General features: G+C 47.6%; 3 protein-coding genes across 5 annotated transcripts in view; 2 read left to right on the top strand and 1 right to left on the bottom strand.

The window, feature by feature from the left end:
- Nucleotides 1-9337, top strand: part of DDX42 (DEAD-box helicase 42) — a 47147-nt gene extending 37810 nt beyond the window's left edge. For both annotated transcript variants that reach the window (XM_025360950.1, XM_025360949.1), the window contains 7 exons: nt 195-242; nt 758-855; nt 1619-1895; nt 3227-3453; nt 5571-5681; nt 6881-6979; nt 7713-9337. In XM_025360950.1, the coding sequence (XP_025216735.1) occupies nt 195-242; nt 758-855; nt 1619-1895; nt 3227-3453; nt 5571-5681; nt 6881-6979; nt 7713-8414 (1562 nt within the window). In that variant the 3' untranslated portion in view covers nt 8415-9337. The remainder of the gene's footprint in view (nt 1-194; nt 243-757; nt 856-1618; nt 1896-3226; nt 3454-5570; nt 5682-6880; nt 6980-7712) is intronic.
- Nucleotides 9338-9459: 122 nt separating this feature from the next.
- On the bottom strand, nt 9460-17405 carry FTSJ3 (FtsJ RNA methyltransferase homolog 3). Its single transcript, XM_025360951.1, has 21 exons — nt 16784-17405; nt 16580-16672; nt 16297-16402; nt 15987-16033; nt 15785-15864; nt 15269-15368; nt 14977-15171; nt 14783-14898; nt 14561-14665; nt 14375-14475; nt 14069-14149; nt 13831-13977; nt 13558-13693; nt 12017-12201; nt 11742-11874; nt 11378-11664; nt 11059-11144; nt 10868-10967; nt 10273-10456; nt 10103-10197; nt 9460-10019 (listed from the first exon to the last, which is right to left on the bottom strand). Exons 2-21 carry the CDS (start codon nt 16644-16646, stop codon nt 9827-9829), a joined length of 2544 nt encoding a protein of 847 aa, XP_025216736.1. The 5' UTR covers nt 16647-16672; nt 16784-17405; the 3' UTR covers nt 9460-9826.
- Nucleotides 16916-21812, top strand: PSMC5 (proteasome 26S subunit, ATPase 5). Of its 2 annotated transcripts, none has more exons than XM_025360978.1 (12): nt 16916-17248; nt 17871-17942; nt 19253-19322; nt 19613-19710; nt 19898-19954; nt 20037-20267; nt 20603-20729; nt 20816-21006; nt 21106-21204; nt 21291-21401; nt 21509-21595; nt 21701-21812. In XM_025360978.1, the coding sequence occupies exons 1-12, from the start codon at nt 17225-17227 to the stop codon at nt 21752-21754; spliced, it is 1221 nt and encodes a 406-aa protein (XP_025216763.1). In that variant the 5' UTR covers nt 16916-17224; the 3' UTR covers nt 21755-21812. The 2 variants fall into 2 exon arrangements, with proteins under 2 accessions (XP_025216763.1, XP_025216764.1); XM_025360979.1 differs by having other exon boundaries at nt 17195-17656.
- Nucleotides 21813-21859: the final 47 nt, after the last annotated feature.

Here is a 21859-nt window from a genome sequence, read left to right on the forward strand (position 1 = left end):
ATCCGGTGATCCGCCTGCTTCGGCCTCCCAGAGTGCTAGGATTACAGGCATGAGCCACTGCGCCCGGCCTGGGGTTTCTAATTTTCTTAATTCTTACAACTTCTTGTGAATACTTTTACTAAAATGGCTTTTTCCAGGCTTCCCAAACTGTATTTCAGGTTATAATATTAATTTTATTGTTCTGCTTCTTCCAGAGTACCAAGTTCGATCCATAGCAAGTCATGTTCGTCCTGACAGGCAGAGTATGTATGAAGCACCTTCGTTAAACCAAATTTGTACTAAAAAGGACACTTATTTATTTTATAAGCACTCAGAGTTATGGAAGTAAAAATGATCATGTGTGTACTGGTGAGAACCGTAACGAGGGAGGTAATGAGTTTATCTGAGCTGGACAGGATCTTAGCACTAGATATAACTTGTTCCTTTTTATAGATGATAAAAGCAAGCCTCAGAAATTAAATAAGCTGCCCAAAATTATACAGTTTTATCAGCGGGTAGAAGCAATGAACAGTACAGATCTGCTGATTTGAAATCAAGAGTCTTTTTCTGAACCATGCTGACAACTTGTCTTAACTAAAAATGTAATAAAAATAGAATAAGAGCAAATCTTTCTCTAGTGAATCAATTTTTAAACTAAATTTAAAGCTCAGGTGAGCTTATGTAAAAAAACTGAATAATCTTGAATGCCAAAGAAGCTTAATGGGTATTCATAAAGATATCATACTGTTTCTCTAACAGAATTTATCTTATCTTGTAGCTCTCTTATTTAGTGCAACTTTTCGGAAAAAGATTGAAAAGTTGGCCAGAGACATCCTGATCGACCCTATTCGAGTGGTGCAGGGAGATATTGGAGAGGTAACCCTAAACAGGGCTGGATGGGACCTTAATGTGTTTATTTCTCATATTATGGAACACAGAATTAATTTCTCACTATTGAGATAAAAAAAGATGTTATGTTTATAGATGCAACATGCTTGAGATTTGGTATTTTGCAAGTTGTGGGGATACATGAAAGGGGACTGGCAAAATATTGGGAATCATTGAAGCTAGGTGATGGGTACGAGTTGATTTTGTTCATTTTGCTTTTCTGTTTGTTTTACTGAATGTCTCAAAACTTTATAATTGTTTTAAAAAGGCTTCAAAGAGACAAAAAGATCTGCCTGGAAGCATACTACAGTGTGTTAGGTTGGAACTGACGTTTTAATTATTGTGGGAGGGGCCTACACAGGAGGGAAAGGGTGACCTGAAAGGCCTGGCAAAAATCAGGTTTCATTTCTTACCTGTACATATGCGCTATGTGGAAAATTTCTCTGAATTGGGACTTGGAATTCAGTTATGGCTGCTTAAGAATCCTTCAGTTGCTTGCCATGGTTATTGTTAAGGAAAGCTCTAGAAAGTAGTGGGGCATACAAATTAGGTATGTACACCAGGCGGAGAGCAAGGTGATTGAAAAGGAGAGGTGAGTTTTGAGCTGCACTTGACTTGCTGAAGGAAGGCCCAAGGAGAACTGGATTGTTGAAGGTCTTCTCAATGCAGGTGGAAAATACAATGCTAGTCCTTGTTTAGGTGGCCTGTGACTCCAATGTCACAATCATCTGTTTCATTTCTTCCTTCTCAGGCAAATGAAGATGTGACACAGATTGTGGAGATTCTCCATTCTGGACCTAGTAAATGGAACTGGCTTACCCGGCGTCTGGTAGAGTTTACCTCTTCAGGGAGTGTCCTCCTCTTTGTTACTAAAAAAGCCAATGCTGAAGAGCTAGCGAATAACCTTAAACAGGAGGGTCATAATCTTGGGCTGCTCCATGGGGATATGGATCAGAGTGAGAGAAACAAGGTCATTTCAGACTTTAAGAAAAAGGACATCCCAGTCCTGGTGGCCACAGATGTTGCAGGTAGAGTATGAATTTTTCAACAACATTAAGTTCCTAGGCTATAAGGGTACTCTGTCTTACTGTATAAGACGTGTAATATCTGAGCAGGCTGATGGAAAGACGATTGGCCTGACTGGCCATCCCCTCCCAAACCCCCAAGGAAGCAGCAGTTCAGCACAGGGGTCACAGTCTGGAGCTCTAGACACCACTTTTCACTTAGTGTCTCTCTCTGATCAAAGAATCCCTGCAGCGGCTGGGTGCGGTGGCTCAAGCCTGTAATGCCAGCATTTTGGGAGGCCGAGACGGGCGGATCACGAGGTCAGGAGATCGAGACCATCCTGGCTAACACGGTGAAACCTCGTCTCTACTAAAAAATAGAAAAAAGTAGCCGGGTGAGGTGACAGGTGCCTGTAGTCCCAGCTACTCAGGAGGCTGAGGCAGGAGAATGGCCTAAACCCGGGAGGTGGAGCTTGCAGTGAGCTGAGATCCGGCCACTATACTCCAGCCTGAGCGACAGAGCAAGAATCCGTCTCAAGAAAAAAAAAAAAAAAGAATCCCTGCAGCTAGAAGTCACTGGGGGAAAAAAGGCAATGAATGCCCTTATTGTATGTCAGAATATAGTAGATATCTTACATTGATCTACTATACACAGCTTAGTTGGGCAACTTCACTCAGGATGAGAACAGTTTTTGGAATATTATTTCTGCTTTGTTCTGTCAAGTTTTAATAACTACCCTTAAACACTGATATTCCCAGAAAGGAGAGAACTTCTCAGCTTCATGACACATTTTAAAAATATATTCCCAGTGCAAGAGAAGAGGGCATGGCAGATTCTTGACGCAAAAGATAAAAAGTCCTGGTCGGACGCAGTGGCTCACACCTGTAATCCCAGCACTTTGGGAGGCGGAGGCAGGCAGATCACCTGAGTTCAGGAGACCGAGACCATCCTGGCCAACATGGTGAAACCCCGTCTCTACTAAAAATACAAAAATTAGCTGGGTGTGGTGGCATGTGCCTATAATCCCAGCTGCTTGGGAAGCTGAGGCAGGAGAATCGCTTGAACCAGGGAGTCAGAGGTTGCAGTGAACTGAGATCATGGCACCGCACTCCAGTCTGGCAACAGAGTGAGACTCCATCTCAAAAAAATAAAAAACAAAAGTTCCTTACACTAGAAGGCCTAACATCATGGAATCTATGGTGGTGACTTAACATGCCTGTATCTCAGCTCACCAAACCCATGCACTTCGCCTAGATAAAGGAAATGTGGCTTCTTAGAGCACTAGCATTTCTGGTTACTTTGATCTTTTGACTACAGATGAAGAATAAAAGAATGTGGTTGCTTTTTATTTCAGCCCGTGGTCTGGACATTCCTTCAATTAAGACTGTCATTAACTATGATGTGGCACGAGACATTGATACTCACACGCATAGGATTGGCCGCACGGGAAGAGCGGGTGAGAAAGGTGTGGCCTATACCCTGCTCACTCCCAAGGACAGCAATTTTGCTGGTGACCTGGTCCGGAACTTAGAAGGAGCCAATCAACACGTTTCTAAGGAACTCCTAGATCTGGCAATGCAGGTGAGGGACTGGGCACACTTTCAGTTGCTCCTAGTTGTAAGACCAAGACATTTTAGCAGTCCTGGAGCAGATAACATAAAAACTTGACAAGAAAGTTGGGTGGCAGGGAGGATGTGGGGCTTATGAGGTACAGATAGGAATTGTGAGATACTGAAATTCATCTAGTCTTATCTGGTCTTCTCCTCCTTTCAACAACATCTGTTTTGAAAAGCTATTCCTTTGTACTAAAATCTGTCCCTGTAATTTCACCCCATAGCACACTTACGAGTAAATTTAATCTCAAAGATGGTTACTGTTCTTACTGCTCTTCTCCCATAAAACTTTTCTTCTGGGGGGCTAAAAATGTGTGATGTCTTTGAAACAATATGTGTATAGTATAGTGCCCGCCCCCCCGCCTTTTTTTTTTTTTGAGACAGAATCTCGCTCTGTCGCCCAGGCTGGAGTGCGATGGCGCAATCTCAGCTCACTGCAACCTCCGCCTCCCGGGTTCAAGCGATTCTTCTGCCTTAGGCTCCCAAATAGTTGGGATTACAGGCGCCCACCACCATGCCTGGCCAATTTTTGTATTTTTAATAGAGATGGGGTTTTGCCATGTTGGTCAGGCTGGTCTGGAACTCCTGACATCTGGTGATCCTCCCGCCTTGGCCTGGGCCTCCCAAAGTGTTAGGATTACATGTGTGAGCCACCATGCCCGGCTTATATAGTGCCTCTTAACTATTCCCAGCAGTCTGAGATCTTAGACCTTTGACCACACTGATTGCCATCTTCCAGGTGTGCTCCCAGTCTAAAGCTAAGTGAGGCATTCTAACAAATCAAACCTAGAGTCATCTGAATCCATGCTGTCCCCAAATTACAAATGGGTTTGGAACACTTTGAGAGCAGAAACTGTTAAGAGTTTGTCAAATGCCTAGGCCAGCTCACATAACTGGTACAACTCAGCTGCAGTGTGGCAGTGCCCGAGTTTCTGGTCCTAGGAGTAAAGGACCTGAACTGCAAGAGAGAAGAGAATAATGTTTCCTCCCCTGCTCCTGAGCACAGAGAGCCAGTCCTAAATGACCTTTTAAACAGGACAGATTTTGTCTTTGGCATTTTCTTCCATTTCTTTTTGTACCTCAGACTTTCTGTGCTCAGAACTTTGCCCAAGCCTGCTGCCCTACCTCTCAAGCACTTTATTTTGCTGGTAATATTTGATTGTCAGATAAAGCTTTAACCTTCCCAGAGATATTTGCTTTTTTTTTTTTTTCCCGCTTTTTTCTGAGATGGAGTCACACTCTATCACCCAGACTGGAGTGCAGTGGCGCAGTCTCAGCTCACTGCAACCTCTGCCTCTCCGGTTCAAACAGTTCTCCTGCCTCAGCTTCCCGAGCAGCTGGGATTAGAGGCATGTGCCACCATGCCTGGCTAATTTTTGTATTTTTAGTAGGGACGGGGTTTCACCATGTTGGTCAGGCTGGTCTTGACGCCTGGCCTCCAGTGATCCGCCCGCCTTGGCTCCCAAAGTGCTGGGATTCACAGGTGTGAGCCACCACCCTGCATTCTTAAGAGAATATGAGTAAATATGATGAGTAGTATCGTGGCAGTGGTCAAATTCAATGAAAACTTTTAGGCTCGGTGGGTAAATCTTCAGTTGTGTGGCTACCATCCTTTCTGGGAGTCTGCCCCTATAGTCAGTTCTGATAAGCCTCACTTCACATAGCGTTTTTCCTTTGCTTCTGAACACACCATTTCTTTAAGCTCCACATGTTTATGTCCAATAGTATATGGTTTGAGAAATAAAAAATAATCTCATTTTCCTCAAGGAAGTTAGAAGTAGCCAAAGTGACTCTTTGTGTTTGAAGCTTTTCTGAACAACTTCCCTTCCAGGAGAGCCTGAGGGAGGGAGCACCATAGGAAGCCTTAGATAAGGAACTCAGCCGCTTTTCAAATTTGGTGGATTATGCTACCAAGGAGAAACTAATCTGTGGTTCCTGTGAACAGTTCCTCCCTTAGCGTAAATGTGCTGGCTGAAAGTTAAGCAAAGAGTTCCCCCTTCCCACTTAATTTCCTCTTTGTCCTCATCCTCTTCCTCTGGTCTTTTCTCCCTTCCTTGAGTTAACCTTGAATTTTGTTCAATGCAGAATGCCTGGTTTCGGAAATCTCGATTCAAAGGAGGGAAAGGAAAAAAGCTGAACATTGGTGGAGGAGGCCTAGGCTATAGGGAGCGGCCTGGCCTGGGCTCTGAGAACATGGTGAGTCTAGACTACAGTAGTGTCTTTAGGGTTGGTCTCATGTCCTGAATGTCATTAGGAATATTCTCATCTGCCCAGGAAAGCCTCAGTGAGTTTAAAACCCTGTCTAGAAGGGAATTTGTATTTAATCTGATTTGAGTCAATTCAGTGCTCATTCTTATGGTAACTTTCTATTGAAGAAGCATCTTTGTGTACTTGGTTGACTAGGCTTGCTCAGGAAATTATTCTAGATTAGCAGTGATGTCACACTGTGGTCCCTGGACCAACAGCACATGCAAACTCATCCCCCACCCCCGACCTTGTGAATAGAAACTCTGGAGTTGGGGCCCAGCAGTCTGCTTTTACAGCCCTTCAACACTGGCCTAAAGCCTGCTGTTAGGGAAATGTTGCCATAGGGTCACTATAAAGTCTAGCCATATCTTGTCATTAAACTCCGGAATGGATCAGGAATTTCCAAGTTGGGAGCTAGTTTTTCTCACGAGCCAGGTAACAAAAGTACCCTTTTGGTGGCCTTTCTTAACTACCTGTTTTTTGTCAGTTTGATTCCTAAGCCAGGGAAGAAAGCTGCCAGTATACTTTTCTGGAGCATTAGAGTTAAGCTTGGCATCTTTGATAATTACATACTCTGTTCCCACATTATTATAATAATGATTATGCATAATAATAGCTAATATTTATTGAGCACTTTATATGTGCCAGGACCATTCCAAGCAATCTGATATTTTAGCTCAGTTAATCCTCACAACAACCAAATGGAAGTTAGTACAGATAACAACATTGAGACACCTAAAGTTACACTGACAAGCATTTAAGCTGAAATTCAGACCCTTCATGGTCTTGATTCAGGGCCTTAGCAGTCACACAATATGCTATTCAGAGCCTTTTCATCTTTAACATAATTTTTACTTACTTAATTGGATGTGTGTATGTAAATAATACATGATCAACTTTCGGCATAATCTGATTGCATTTCTGTTTAATAGGGTTAATTCCAAGAAGTAGAATTTCTGGGTTGAAGGCATAAGCATTTTTAAATGATTGTCACTGTCTTTTCTCACAAAGCAGAAGTAGCCTTCTAAAAGTATCCAGTTCCTTCGCAGCTCCCGCTTCAAGGGTTTTCATTATAATGAGGGCTAGTCTATGGCAGTGAGCTTTCCTGCTTATTTTTTCATCCTCATAGTTGTGTTTATTTTTTTTAGGACCGAGGAAATAACAATGTAATGAGCAATTATGAGGCCTACAAGCCTTCCACAGGAGCTATGGGAGATCGACTAACGGCAATGAAAGCAGCTTTCCAGGTCTGAAATAAGCATTTCATTAAAAGCACTTTCAGCAGTAACTCTTGGGCAATGACAAGAGGGGCTTAGTTTTCCTGGTTGTAGCTGGGCTTACAGGCTTGATGCTAGATTTAGGGTCTTCATGCTGCTTGGATTTTGAATATAAACCTAACAGTAGCTTACTTGGACATGCAAATTGATCTAGAGAACCCCTTGTGCTGGTCTACTTGAGTCACACTCAGGGCCTGGGATTGTTGTCCTGCAGCAGGGTGTGTGTTCCCTCCCTTCCCAACAGCCTGCAGTATTGCCCACCTCCCAGGCGCCCACCTCCAACTCACTTCTGAAGCAAAATGTACTGATAGTCACACTAAGGTGAATCGACAGAAGGAGTTTAAGGCAGGTTTTGCTGTCAAACTTAAATTTCAGTGTAAAAATTTTTTTTGTTTTCAGAACTTTTTGGTTTTGAATGGTAAATAACAGATAAATGTGCTAAATACACAGATGCTTTATTCTAGCCAATCAGGCTATAAAAGTACATTTCAGAACACTGGGGGTCCATCTCTCCACAGAGATCCACAAGTTTTCCTTTATAGCACAAGAAAAAAAGGGACCATACTGTGGGGCCAGCAGGACACTAAAGTCACAGTGCCAAGATAGCATAGTGTTTCTGTAAACCTCATCATTTGCCAAGTTGTATATTCAAGTTTCTTGAATTTGCTATCTTACCTACTCCTGATGTCTCTTTCTCTTTCAGTCACAGTACAAGAGTCACTTTGTTGCAGCCAGTTTAAGTAATCAGAAGGCTGGAAGCTCTGCTGCTGGGGCAAGTGGGTGGACTAGCGCAGGGAGCTTGAATTCTGTTCCAACTAACTCAGCACAACAGGGCCATAACAGTCCTGACAGCCCTGTTGCCAGTGCCACCAAGGGCATTCCAGGCTTTGGCAATACTGGCAACATCAGTGGTGCCCCTGTGACCTACCCATCTGCTGGAGCCCAGGGAGTCAACAACACAGCTTCAGGGAATAACAGCCGAGAAGGGACTGGGGGCGGCAACGGGAAAAGAGAGAGATATGAGAACCGGGGCAGCAGCCGTCACAGTCACGGAGAGACTGGCAATCGGCATAGCGATAGCCCACGTCATGGAGATGGTGGTCGCCATGGAGATGGATACCGCCACCCAGAAAGCAGCAGCCGTCACACTGATGGCCATCGGCATGGAGAGAACAGACATGGAGGAAGCGCAGGCCGGCATGGGGAGAACCGGGGTGCAAATGACGGTCGGAATGGGGAAAGCAGGAAAGAAGCTTGTAATCGTGAGAGCAAGATGGAGCCCAAGATGGAACCCAAAGTGGACAGCAGCAAGATGGACAAGGTGGACAGCAAGACAGATAAGACAGCTGATGGCTTTGCTGTCCCAGAGCCGCCTAAACGCAAGAAAAGTCGATGGGACAGTTAGAGGGGATGCGCTGAAGCGTGAAATCAGTTGTCCTTAATTTTTAGAAAGATTTCGGTAACTAGGTGTCTCAGGGCTGGGTTGGGGTCCAAAGTGTAAGGACCCCCTGCCCTTAGTGGAGAGCTGGAGCTTGGAGACATTACCCCTTCATCAGAAGGAATTTTCGGATGTTTTCTTGGGAAGCTGCTTTGGTCCTTGGAAGTAGAGCTGGGAAGCTTCCTTTGCCTCTAGGTGAGTTGTCATGAGGGTAAGTTGAGGTTATCTTGGGATAAAGGGCCTTCTAGGGCACAAAACTCACTCTAGGTTTATATTATACGTAGCTTATATTTTTTACTAAGGTGTCACCTTATAAACATCTATAAATCGACTTCTTTTTCTTAGTTGTATGGCCAGGCAGTCCCCTTTTTAGGAGTTGGCTTCTGCAAACTCAATCCATTGAACTAACTGTTGGGGAGCAATTTGGTAGTTGTAGACATTTGCAGGGAAGGGAGATGTCTGATTCTAAATGGGAGTTGATGCTCAGGTCCCCAGCCATGTTTGCGTCCAGCCCTGAGACATGTAGGAAACACCTTCCAGACCCAGGCTCTGAAGATTCCCAGAAGCCACAAGGATTGAAGGGAAAAGGTGATCCTGGTAACTGTTCTAGGATTGCTCCAGGTCTGAGATGGTGTTGCTAAATTTAAAATTAAACAAAAAACCCAACAAGAGCTTTTAAAGTGTCTTCTTCTTCTATTTCATTGTATTTTTTTTAACTTGCCCCGATGATAGAAAAGTCTTTTGCTGAAATGATTTTGATGATTTTTGTTCTATGTTGTTTATAAAAGGAAAAGAAATACACAAACTTTGACTTTTGTGACTTTGTGAAGGTTTCTTTAAGATGTGCATTCCTTTCTGCTTGCTCTCTAGTAAATGTTTTACTACTGGGACCTGTGGATCGTTTGTCATTTCTGTCTCACTATGAGTTGGTACATCTTAGAATAGTGCCGCCCACAGTGTGCGTACTCAGATGTAGGGAAGTGCTTATTAAAACTGTCAGAAAAGACAACTCTTCCATTATCCTGGTTTTATTCAGGAATAGGATGGGGGAAGGCTTAAGGGGCCCACATGTCCAGGTGTAGACTACATCGAGTGTCGCTCCAACACTGAACTTCCCCTTAACAGTTTAAAAAAAGGGTCGTGGGTCTGTCAACACAGTTCAGCAGTGCTTTCATGGGAGACCTTCCTTCAGGCAAGCAGGAGGACATCGTCCTCTCTGCTGAAGACCACCACGGGAGTTCTAGGCACCCCGCCTCACTGTTCTTCAGACAGCTGTGATGTGAGCAGGGGCTGGGCTGGTTATCAAGGGGGCCAGACTGAGCCACGCCACACCCTTCCTCCTAGTCCCCGTGCTCTCCTGGTGAGCCTGGCAGCTCTGCTTACTTCCGTTTGTGTTTTTTCTTTTGTTCCTTACGTTGCTGTGCTCTTTGGTCCTTCTTCATCCTTGAGTCCACCACCTTGAAATGACCTCTGACTCCAGCTGGCCGGCGCACTTTGCGGCCCACACCTTTTTTGGCTACAACATAGGTGACATGGTGTTTCTCCTTGCCAAACCCAGCCTTCTTGTAGAGACTACAGGGGGAAGAGAACAGGTTAGAGGCTTGCTTTCTGCTGCACTTTTAGCCCTGTGTACCTTTGTGGTGTCCTCCCATTACCTTCTCAGCTGTGCCACTTTCTCTCGTTCTGAGATGTCCACTGTGTTCACCACGGCTTCTGCCTTCTTCCTGGTCTGCTCCAGCCTCTTCAGCATCTGCAGAAGGAACCTGTCAGGTGACCTCTTCCCCATCCCCGACCCCCCCCAATCTCTGGAGGCCCCATCACTTACCCTCCTTTTCTTTCTAGCCTTAGCCTCAGCCACCTTCTTGATGGGACGGGCATTGATTTCCCGCCAGCGTTTCCGGTAATGCTCCACCTCCTTCTTACCAATAGGCAACTGTCGTATTCGGTGCTGCTTTTCCTCTTGCACAAACCACTCTGGAAGCTCCCCCTCATCCTCATTAAATGTGTACCTGAGTGGAAAGGAACATCTGTCCAATATCCAACATTCCAGGCTTTCTAAAGAAATTACCGGACTGGGCGCAGTGGCTCACGCCTCTAATCCCTGCACTTTGGGAGGCTGAGGCGGGCAGATCACCTGAGGTCAGGAGTTTGAGACCAGCCTGGCCAACATGGCGAAACCCTGTCTCTACTAAAAATACAAAAATTAGCTGGGCATGGTGGTGGGCGCCTGTAATCCCAACTACTCAGGAGGCTGAGGCAGGAGAATCACTTGAACCTGGAAGGCAGAGGCTGCAGTGAGTAAAGATTGCGCCGTTGCACTGCAGCCTGGGTGACAGAGCGAGACTCCATCTCAAAAAAAAGAAAAAACCCATTTACCCACCAGACCCTGGTCACTCTTGATGAGTTTCTGGCCCCTTTACCGGTTGAAGGAATTATCTATGAGATCTCTCTTGGCCTTTTTGGAAGAGGCAATAACAGCACCTAGAGCAAGGCCTTCAGGGTCCAGTATCCGATGTTTTGCTAGAGAGGGAAGGAGAAAGGTCAAAGCTCAATTCCCAATACTGACACGTCCAGTGGTTTTTTCTCATTCCACTGTATACAGAGCTCTCACCTGGGTCCTCGATAGGCACTATCTCAAACCCGTTATCATCTGACTTAGGCCCACGACTTTGCTTCTTACCACGGAGGAGTTCCCGGCTGTGAAGAGGGGAGGACTCAGTGATTCCACCACTCTGTACTAAGATCGCACTTCCACGGAATTTGCAAAAATCCTGCCACGCAGGCTGTACCCCAGTCCAGTTAAATCAGGATCGTCAGTACAGTATTTTTAACCCTCCCCATCTGCAGCCAAGATTGAGAACCCCCAATTTAGAGAAATGGTTCAAGCCACTGCTTCCTTTCCATCCCTTCTCTCAGCTGCAACCACTCACCTCTCTTCATCCTCACTGCTACTACTGCTATCACTGTCTGAGATGCCATCCTCTTCTTCCCCTTCAGGACCAGTGGCAGCTTCTGTCCCCAAAGAAGCCTCTGTTCCCTTAGGGGCTTCATCTCGACACAGGGGAGACATTATCTCAGTCTTCAAACAGGAAGGCAGTGTCTGTGGCAGCTGCTGTGGCTGCTGCTGCTGTCCCTTGCGCCGGCTCTCAAACAATAGCTGGGCCTGACTGATCTCGAGGGCCTCATCTGCATCATCCTCAATCCCAACAAAGCTGCCCTGTGATGGGAGAACATCAGCTGCCCTTCTCCCAAGGGAAGACTCATCTGGCAGTCTTGCCCCCTGCCTCTCCTTACCTTTGAGAACCACAAGTTGGCTTGTTCTTCCTGCAGTATTGCCTTTTCCTCCAGTGGTACCAGCAGTGGATTCTCCTCCTCCTCCTCCTCCTCCTCCTCCTCTTTATCATCTTCTACTTCAGTAAATCGCACACTGTAGACCCAAAGGAAAGTAGGGGGCTCAGAGACCCAGAATGGCTGGTGCCCTTGCTCCCCTACTTAGGCTCTGGCAGTACCCACCCCAACGCTGCCTCAGAGTGGCAGCATTCCCTCTGGCGCGCACACGTGCCCCTTACCGCTTTTGGTCCCTTAGATCCTGATGTCCCCTGACTCCTGCCAGCTCCTCTGGATCCAGGTCACTATCTGCAGATGTGTCATCACCGTCGTCCTCAACATCTGACACATAGATGTCATCCCTCGGCAGATCGGACAGAAATGTGTCTGCTGCACTCATATCCCCTTGTGTTACTTCCTCTAATAACTGAAGTGTAACAGAAACAAAGGTGAACTATTTAAAAGGAAATATACTGTTTTTTTTCTGTGTCTCTCACCTCAGTCTATGCTCAGCAACACTAGGAAGAACACTGGCAAATCCATTATCCTTTCACAGACGGGAAAGCTCAGATCCAGGGTAGTGAATGGCCTGTTTACAACATCCCGTTCTAGGCTATGTTACTGATCCATCCCACTGAGCTGTCTTGTCTCAGTGGTATCACAAATGGGTCTTATGGGAAGGTACCCTACAGCCCATATAGCACCAAATCTTAACATACTCTACAACACTGGTTTTCCTTTAAAAATTATCCTCAGATGGCATCTCAATCACCTCCTGAGAATACCATCTACGCGGTCTGTCTCCACTGAATAAAAGGGGACCAGCCAACATACATCCAACAGAACTGTCCCACTTAAGCCAATTGTCAGAACCTTTTATTTTCCTCATGCAGAGATACTAGGCTGGGTATGATGGCTCACACCTGTAATCCCAGCACTGTGGGAGGCTGAGGCAGGAGGATTGCTTGATGCCAGGAGTTTGAGGCTGCAGTGAGTCATGATGGCACCACTGCACTCCAGCCTGGGTGACAAAACAAGATCTTGTCTCAAAGGAAAAACCCCAACTACTATTTCTTGAGTGTTTATCACATATGAGGGATTACACCTATCTTTTTTTGTTCCTCACAAAAACTCTAGTAGGTAGGTTCTATTATTGTTTTACAGATGAGGAAACTGAGGCAGCAAGGATAAGTGGGAGGCAGCAAGCATAAGTGGTAGTCAGCTCAGTCACTTCACACAGCTCCAGGTAGTAGAGCTGGGAAGGAAACCTGAGCCTGTGTCTGCTCTAGGGCCACCATGCTCTCCTGCCTCCTGTACAACAAAGATGACTTGATTATGACACTTCCACATATAAACCACAGAAGTTCATTTTGTTTGTGACCCTGATTTTGTCAGGAAAAACATGTTCTTCAGTATTGAGTGGAAGCAGCCTAATGTGAGTGCTCACTTGGTCTCAATGAACTGAAGAATGCTGTTCCCCTCTAAGGGAGACCCTCTCTTCCTTTGTGCTTATAACTCAAGTAACCTGGCAGCATCCATTATAAGTTCTTTTCTGATGTTCTAGTTCTTCAAGAATAATCTATCACAGTCATCTATCTACCTAACTTCATCCTTTTAGGTTTATGTTTCTTTGTGACTTTAGACTCACCAAGGCACCCTGTGGTGAAGACAGCAACCACAGCCTATCATTCAGCAACTTAAAAAGACATGCAACACCCCCAACCTCCAAACACCCAAACAGATTCTTATGTCTCCTAAGCCTGCACCCCCAATGCCACCTCACCTGGTGACCCCGGATGGTGCGCAAGGAGAACATGCCAGTCTCCCCCTCGTCTGCAATGGAAACCCCAGGCAGATCCATCTTCAGCTCCACACGCTCCCGCTGCTTTCTCTGCTCACGCAGCAGCTTCTTTTTCTTCCTGAGGGGGTGGATTCAGGGAGTAAAACTGGCCCAGCTCCAAAGAGTTTCTATCCATGCCTTGCATTTTCTTCTCCCATCTTCACACAGAGGATCCCTGCATTGGTGGACTCCAAGCTCCACCCCAGCTCCTCTCACCTCTTCAATTCCGCCACCTCCTGGGCCTTCATTTCTGCCAGGGTCTGGTTCAGTTGTTCCTCCTCCTCCTCCTCCTCAGAGGGCTGCTTTGTGATCCCAGCTGTTGAGTCCTCCTCATCACCTTCATCTTCCTCTCCAGAGCTGAGGCTGGCAAAACAGTCCCAGGAGTTGGGTTATTTTCCTGGACTCTTTCCCTGGACACCCCGTCCACACCTGCCTGGCTGCGTTCCCTCCTCACCTGATGTCCAGTGCCTTTGCTTGTTCTTTCAGCTTCTTGGCCACATATCGCCGAAGTTTTGTTCTCCAGTTTAGTAGCAACCTGTCCCAGAGATACTATTACTGATCTTGCCATCTCCCTCTTTGTCCCTGCCCCCTTCTGTTTTAGGCTCACTATCCACCTTTTCAGGTTTCAGCTACATAAACCAAAAGGCTCAGGCCCCTACCCCAAACCTTTAGCACAGCAATATCTTCTTCCCAGAGATCTAACATCATGGCCTTTCCCGCCTCCAGAGCTCCTGGCCCCCATGCCCACCCTGCTGCATACCTGAGCTCCTTGCGCCCCAACACTCTGATGTCCTGACAGCACACCCGTATGTCTTCAGTGGTAGCTGGATGCTGTGCCAACTCTTCATCATCTACCATGATCTGTTTGGGAGGAGGGAAAGGTGTCGGGAGATTCTCAGGCCATGTTTCCGGGGCTACCTCATGTCCCTCAAGGCTGGAGACTCACTTCGCTGGCCTTAGACAGGAAGTCGACAGGGTTGGCAGCTCGGAGGAAGTCAGTGACTGAGGTACGGTGATAAAGAGTGAGGTCGCCCTCAGCATAGCCTTCAGCCTTAGGGAGAAAAAGAGAGAAGGTTGGGCAGTCCCTTCTGGGTATCTGTAGGACCCACCAGGCCCAACCTCTCCAGAGTTCCAGGACCCAAGGGTGGCCCCATTCTCCAAAACACACCTTTGGCTTCTTCTTAGTCACCAATTCAGTAACAGTCTTAGCCTGAAGTTCAACCTCCTTGAAGGCAAATTTGGGGTCGAAGAATTTACTGTCAACCTTGTCAGGGGCCAGGAATCCTAAAAATGACAGGATATATTAAAAAGTGTGCTTTGGGAGTTGGGAGGCTGGATCAAGAGAAAGGAAATGATGCCCACCTTGGCAGACTACAAAGATCTCTGCAGATTCGTGGCGAGAGGCTTGGGGCTTGGTGGCCTGGACACGGCGGAACAGCTGCTGAAAGATCCATAGCAGAGGCTGATAGTCACGAGAACGGAAAACCTTTGTGATGAAGCAGCCACCCCGGGCCAAAAAGTCACAAGCCAAACGCAGAGCCATCAGTGTCAAATGGGCTGTAGGATAGAGACAATTAGTTGAGGCACTGCAGCCCAGGAGGGCATGCACCCAACTCCACCATCGCCTGATCTCCAAACACCACACTCCCTGTACCTTGTGAGTAGGCATCATGGACCCAGCTAGCCCCCACATTGGGGGCCCCATCATTGAGCACAACATCAACCTTCCAGGTCTTCAGCTCCTTCCTCAGGGCCTAAAAAGAAAAGGAACTATGGAAACACAAACACAGGAATGGCCCTGGTTCAACCATTTGTCCATCCCGTTATTTGTTGAGTGCCCATTATGGGCCAAATGCTCTACCAGGCACAGGAGATAACAATAGTAAACAAAAACAGTATGTCTCTACCTTCATGGAGCTTACAGTCTGACAGTGAGTTCACAGGAAAAAACTTCACTAAAGATCTCTGCCCTTCTCCCAATTCCAAACACCTTTATCCCTGACTCTAAATAAAGGTTGGAGTGGGCACTACGAATACCATGGGTCTTGTACAAATGTCAGGCAAGAATGTGCTCAAAGCATGGTAAATAGAAAAAAAATTGCCTTTAGAGGATTTCAGGGATGTGGATGTTTCCGTATAAAGGGGGAAGGAAGAGAGAGACTCCTATTACCTGCCTACAACGTTCTGTTGTGATGTCCTCCTGGAGAGTCACCACATTGGGGAGAGGCTTGATTGGAACCAGGTCCACTCCTGGAATAAATCAGGTCAGAGTATTCTAAAGGATTGCCTCAAGCAGGGAGGAGAGAAATACAGGACAAAGTACTTTATACACCGACCCCTTAAAATATCAAGGAGAGCTGTCCGTTACTCACCCACAATAAGGCTGGATACAGGCATAAACTTGGCAGCTACCTGCAGCCTATAAAAGGAATAGGAATTTAAAAACCTACAGCCATCCTTGTCCCCCTCTTGGCAACTGACCTCTCATCCCTGGTGTTACGTGCACTGGCCAGAACATATCATAGGCACGTATTCCAAGTCCTTTCCCTGCAGTCAAGAAAGGAAACGGCCTCCAAGGGGACCGGGATTCGGGATTCCTCTCCCGCAATGAAACTGGAAACCATCGCAGCTCAGAACACAGAAAGAGGCCACCAGGAGCAACCTGTGGCAAGTGTTACGAACCATCCCCCTGGCGCAGCACACAGGTCCAGCAAGGCTCGGGCTTTCTGCAGGAACTGAAAGCGGCGATTGAGCTGGATCAGCTTGAAAGCAGATCGGGAACGGTAACCTGGACAAAACAACCAAGTGCGCAGAGGGCTTCACCATCACCAGCAGGATTTCTCCAGCCTCGCAACCCACTACCCCTTCTGCAGGAGAGGTACACAATGGTCAGAAAGAGCAGGCGAACCGGGCAGAGATCGCTCGCTCGCTCGCACGCACGCAGACTGAGCGAATCTGGACTCACCCGTCTCCTTCGCCAAGTGATAAAACTTGTCCCGTCGGCTCTTGCCAACTTTGCCCTTCTTGCCCATGGTGGAATGGGGGAGTATCGCTCAATCTGGGGAAAAAGTAGAAGTTGAGGACGTCTCTTTCCGGATCACCAGATTCCTCTTTCAGTTTCCCACTTCCCGCAGCAATTCCACTCCACTCCCCTCTCCGCACACTGTACCTAGACCCACGGCCGCTTTCTCCACACTCGGAACCGCACATGTATGCAGCAAACGTACTTCCGCTTCCGCTTGCGTCCCCTGCGTCCCTGGCTCGAGCTTTTCCGCCATTTTGAGTGTGGCCATAGATTGTTCTCGGTACTCTGTCCTCGGATTTTGTAAGTTGAAAGTTGAGACTAGGAAGGCATATTACAAGAACTACAAACAGAGTTTCAATGAGGCAACATTGAGGAGTTCTGCTCCTTCCTCTTCCCCCTCCAAAGCCCCTGAACTCTCGTAGCCGCCCCTCCCATCATGGTCCCCTTAGTTAGTGTGGTCTGGCCGCGCACCCCGCCCATTGACCCGGAACTCTTCTCTGCCTGGTCTTCAGGTCACAAGCCTCCGCTTCCGCGCCTGCGCGCAAAGGCGACTCGGATGCCGGCGGTCTCTGCTGAAGAGAGAAGATGGCGCTTGACGGGCCAGAGCAGGTATGGCGGCTGCAGTGGCGGCCCGGCAGGTTACGGGGCTGGGTGCGGAGCGAGCGTGATCTAAGTGGAGAGCGGGCCGGGGCAGGAGGGTCGGGTGGGTCGGAGGTGGCTGGAGTAGTCCAGGCTGGACGCTGCCTGCGACTGGATCTGCTGTGTCAGCGCCGCCCTCGGTGAGTCAGGGCAAGGCTGGGAGAGGAATACGCGGTAGAAGCGGAGTGAGTGAGGGGAGCGATGGGCGCGGGAACGGCCGGCCCACGGGTCGCAGGAGACGGGACGCCAGTCCTTCGGCTCCGTTCCGCTTGCTCCGTCGGCAGTAACGACACCTCGGGCTTGTAGAGCGCTTCACGCAGTGCAAAGCGCCCCCGTGTATATCATATCGCCTCTCGGTCCTCCTAAAAGTCGTACAAGGTAGGCGGCGTTCCCATTTTTTTATTTTAGTCGTGGGAAAATGGAGGGTTCCAAGGGAGGGAGGGATTAGAACCCAGATGCTGAGCCTCCGAAGTCCAAACTTTTTTTACTACGCAAAGCTACCTGGTGTCAAACCTTATTCAAAGTGCCCTGCAAGTGGCTTTATCCCCTCGGATGTTTAACCTGTCGTTTAAGACTCACTCTGTGTCTTCAGATGGAACTGGAGGAGGGGAAGGCAGGCAGCGGACTCCGCCAATATTATCTGTCCAAGATTGAAGAACTCCAGGTGAGGACGGACTTCGGAGAGAGCTAGGAAGCGGGATGATGCGGGATGGAAACGGACTTCCACAAATCCATCTAATTCCACTGGGAGTGCAGTGGAAGAAGTTGCTGCTTCTCCTTTCTTGTTTGTTTCTTAGCTAGTAGGGTGTGTGTATCAGAAGTAAGCAATCTCTTGTTCTCCTCCAGTCCCACCCCTTTGAGGGTCATAGTGTTCACAGTTTGTTAAACATTTTCAAGAGTCAAATCTTAACAGAAAAGGTACCTCTAGCCAAAGGTCAACCCTTTTGGAAGAAGCCCGAATGAAAAGGATTCTTATGAAAGGGAAACAAGCTCAGGAGATGAAATTTATCACCAAGAGGTTGGGTGAGGGTGAAGTGAGAATGTGAGGAAAGGCATCATTGAGGCATCTGGATGATGCTAATTCCATAGAGACTGAATGAAAGAAATTGGGCAACCTAGAACGCTAGCCTAAAGCGCTAAACCATAGAGAAAGGACCGTTTATGTTGTTAATGAAATGTTTATGTTTACCAGTAAGGCTTCCAGCAGTAAGGTGTGACTCTCAGTAGTAGGTATGGCTTCCAGTAGTAAGCATTACCAACAACATAAACAGTAGGCTGTTAGTGTTAACAGTATTATGTTACAGTAGGCTGTTAGTATTTTAACTTTGGACAAGTCCATGGATTTTCAATTTCGTCCTAATCCCCTGTGTTGTTCAAGTGTCATCTGTAATATAAATTGGATGGGGGAAAGCCACAAAGAACAATTCTGAATTCCAAATGCATTTGCAGGTATTATGTTTAGTTAACCATTTTTGAATGCTTTTTCATGTGTTCTTATTCGTTCACTTCAGTAGTTCTGAAAAGGAGCAGGGCAGCTGATGCTATACCCATGTGCCATTTGGTAACAGATCTAGATTTTTTAAAATAGATTGCCTGAGCTTTACCTTGCTTTTGATTGACAGCAGCTGGGCTAGAACTCAGACTTCTCACCTAACACTCTTTCCACTAGGTGATGTTGCCTTCCTGTGAGAAATTTGGTGTTACATGAGCCAGCTGTAACTTTTCTCCATTAGATTCTGTTATTCCTGGACCAGAATTGGACAAGCAGCCTTCTTTGATGGCTGCCGTAAGCTCCAGAGGGACTCTTGGAGGACAGGGCAGGGTCATTAGAATCATACTGGAGAATCTGAAACAACACACAGGTGCCCTGTGCCCTTCCCTCAGCTCATTCTGACCTGTGAGGTCTTGGCCAAGATCCTACCTCCTCCTGTCTCCTGCCCTTGAGTAATGGAATTTGTCTCTTGTCTGCCACAGCTGATTGTGAATGATAAGAGCCAAAACCTCCGGAGGCTGCAGGCACAGAGGAATGAACTAAATGCTAAAGGTGAGTGGGGAAAGATGGGAAGCCGCATGTGGGCAGTTTGTCTGAGGTCTCTCCTAACCTCCCTGCACAGTGTCTTCACAGCAGTGCTTACTGTTTTCTCCCTGTCATCTAGTAGTTTCACATGCATCTCTTTTTCCCGAGCCCCATTGTAGCCTCCTTAAATACACGAATTTTTATCTTTGGTCTTCCTTTAATAACTTAAGAATGATGCTTAGCTCATGCATGTAGAATTGGGTCCTGGAGACTCCAGGGGAGTAGCTAGGTGACCACTGTGTCTGCTTGCCATCTAGTTCGCCTATTGCGGGAGGAGCTACAGCTGCTGCAGGAACAGGGCTCCTATGTGGGGGAAGTAGTCCGGGCCATGGATAAGAAGAAAGTGTTGGTCAAGGTAAAAGCAGCATGACCCCAGGGACCAACCAGCTCAGTCTGCACTGGATTCCCACCCCTTTGTGTGTAGCCTTGGGAGACAGGGTTCTGTGTTCTGTCAAGGTATTGTGGGATTCTCGAAGGTCTTCCTGGGTAGGGTTAGTGATTTGGTGGCTGTCAAGGAAGATCATGAGCTCTTCTTTCTTTAGGTACATCCTGAAGGCAAATTTGTTGTAGACGTGGACAAAAACATTGACATCAATGACGTGAGTGTAGCAGGTGAGGTGGTGGTGGGGTCAGCTCTTATTTCTTATTGTACCACTTCTGAAACTCACCCCCGTCACCCAGGTGACACCCAATTGCCGGGTGGCTCTAAGGAATGACAGCTACACTCTGCACAAGATCCTGCCCAACAAGGTAGACCCATTAGTGTCACTGATGATGGTAGAGAAAGTACCAGATTCGACTTATGAGATGATTGGTGGACTGGACAAACAGATCAAGGAGATCAAAGAAGTGATCGAGCTGCCTGTTAAGCATCCTGAGCTCTTCGAAGCACTGGGCATTGCTCAGCCCAAGGTGAGGAGCAGGGCTTCTCCAGGAGGGCCAAGTTGTACTTTACTACTCCTGCCCCAGCCAGCCCTACTGCAGGGGTCGGGGAGGCACCAGGATAGGCTGCATCCTTCTTGGGCTGGCCCTCCCCCTGAAGAGTGGCGGGGGAAGTGTTCTAGGGCAGTGAGGTGGGTTTTGGATATAAGCTCCAGAACAGCTCCTTGATGTTCTTTTTTTTTTTTTTTTTTTTTTTGGTATCCCTAACATCTAGCAAGGGATCCAGCACTCAGCACTCGGTAAATGTTCACTGAATGAGATGAGGGGTATAGCTTTCTGTCCTGAGTGCTGCTGTTCCCCTGTAGGGAGTGCTGCTGTATGGACCTCCAGGCACTGGGAAGACGCTGTTGGCCCGAGCTGTGGCTCATCATACGGACTGTACCTTTATTCGTGTCTCTGGCTCTGAATTGGTACAGAAATTCATAGGGGAAGGTAACCATGGCCAGTAACGTGAGAAGCAAGAGGTAGGGGGTTAGGGAGCTAATAAGCTCCCTAACACCAGCTCGGCCTCCACACAGGGGCAAGAATGGTGAGGGAGTTGTTTGTCATGGCACGGGAACATGCTCCATCTATCATCTTCATGGATGAAATCGATTCCATCGGCTCCTCGCGGCTGGAGGGGGGTTCTGGGGGGGACAGTGAAGTGCAGCGCACAATGCTGGAGTTGCTCAACCAGCTGGATGGCTTTGAGGCCACCAAGAACATCAAGGTAAGGTGGTAGCAGCCTTGGGATGGGCCCAGGGAAGGCCTGGGTGCCACGCAGGTTGAGGAAGAGCTTAGCTGATCCTCACCCGCTTTCTCTGCTCAGGTTATCATGGCTACTAATAGGATTGATATCCTGGACTCGGCGCTGCTTCGCCCAGGGCGTATTGACAGAAAAATTGAATTCCCACCCCCCAACGAGGAGGTTTGTGATGGGCGCTGTGCAAAGTGGCTCTGGCAGTGGGGGTAGGGGTGGGGTGTGGGGCTCAGGCCTTTCCTTGCCATCTCCAGGCCCGGCTGGACATTTTGAAGATTCATTCTCGGAAGATGAACCTGACCCGCGGGATCAACCTGAGAAAAATTGCTGAGCTCATGCCAGGAGCATCAGGGGCTGAAGTGAAGGTAATTGGAGTACCCACCAAAAACAGGGCAGAGGCAGGAAGCTCTAGGCTCAAGGGCCACAGATGAGGGGAACAGCAGTGGGGCCTCAACTTCCTTTTCCTGTTCAGGGCGTGTGCACAGAAGCCGGCATGTATGCCCTGCGAGAACGGCGAGTCCATGTCACTCAGGAGGACTTTGAGATGGCAGTAGCCAAGGTATAGGCCTCCATCTTTGTGCCTTTGCTGATGGTGGCTCTGGGGCAGTGGGCTAGGGCATGCTTGCGTTCGTAACTTAACATTCATTTTCTCCCCCACCCCTAGGTCATGCAGAAGGACAGTGAGAAAAACATGTCCATCAAGAAATTATGGAAGTGAGTGGACAGCCTTTGTGTGGATCCCTCCAATAAAGCTCTGTGGGCCAAGTCCTCTAGGACTCCAGTCTGTTAATGAGGGCTGTGCTGTTCAAGGATCAGGTCCAGA

This window comes from Theropithecus gelada, chromosome 16 (genome assembly GCF_003255815.1).
Source record: "Theropithecus gelada isolate Dixy chromosome 16, Tgel_1.0, whole genome shotgun sequence".
Lineage (NCBI taxonomy): Eukaryota > Metazoa > Chordata > Mammalia > Primates > Cercopithecidae > Theropithecus > Theropithecus gelada.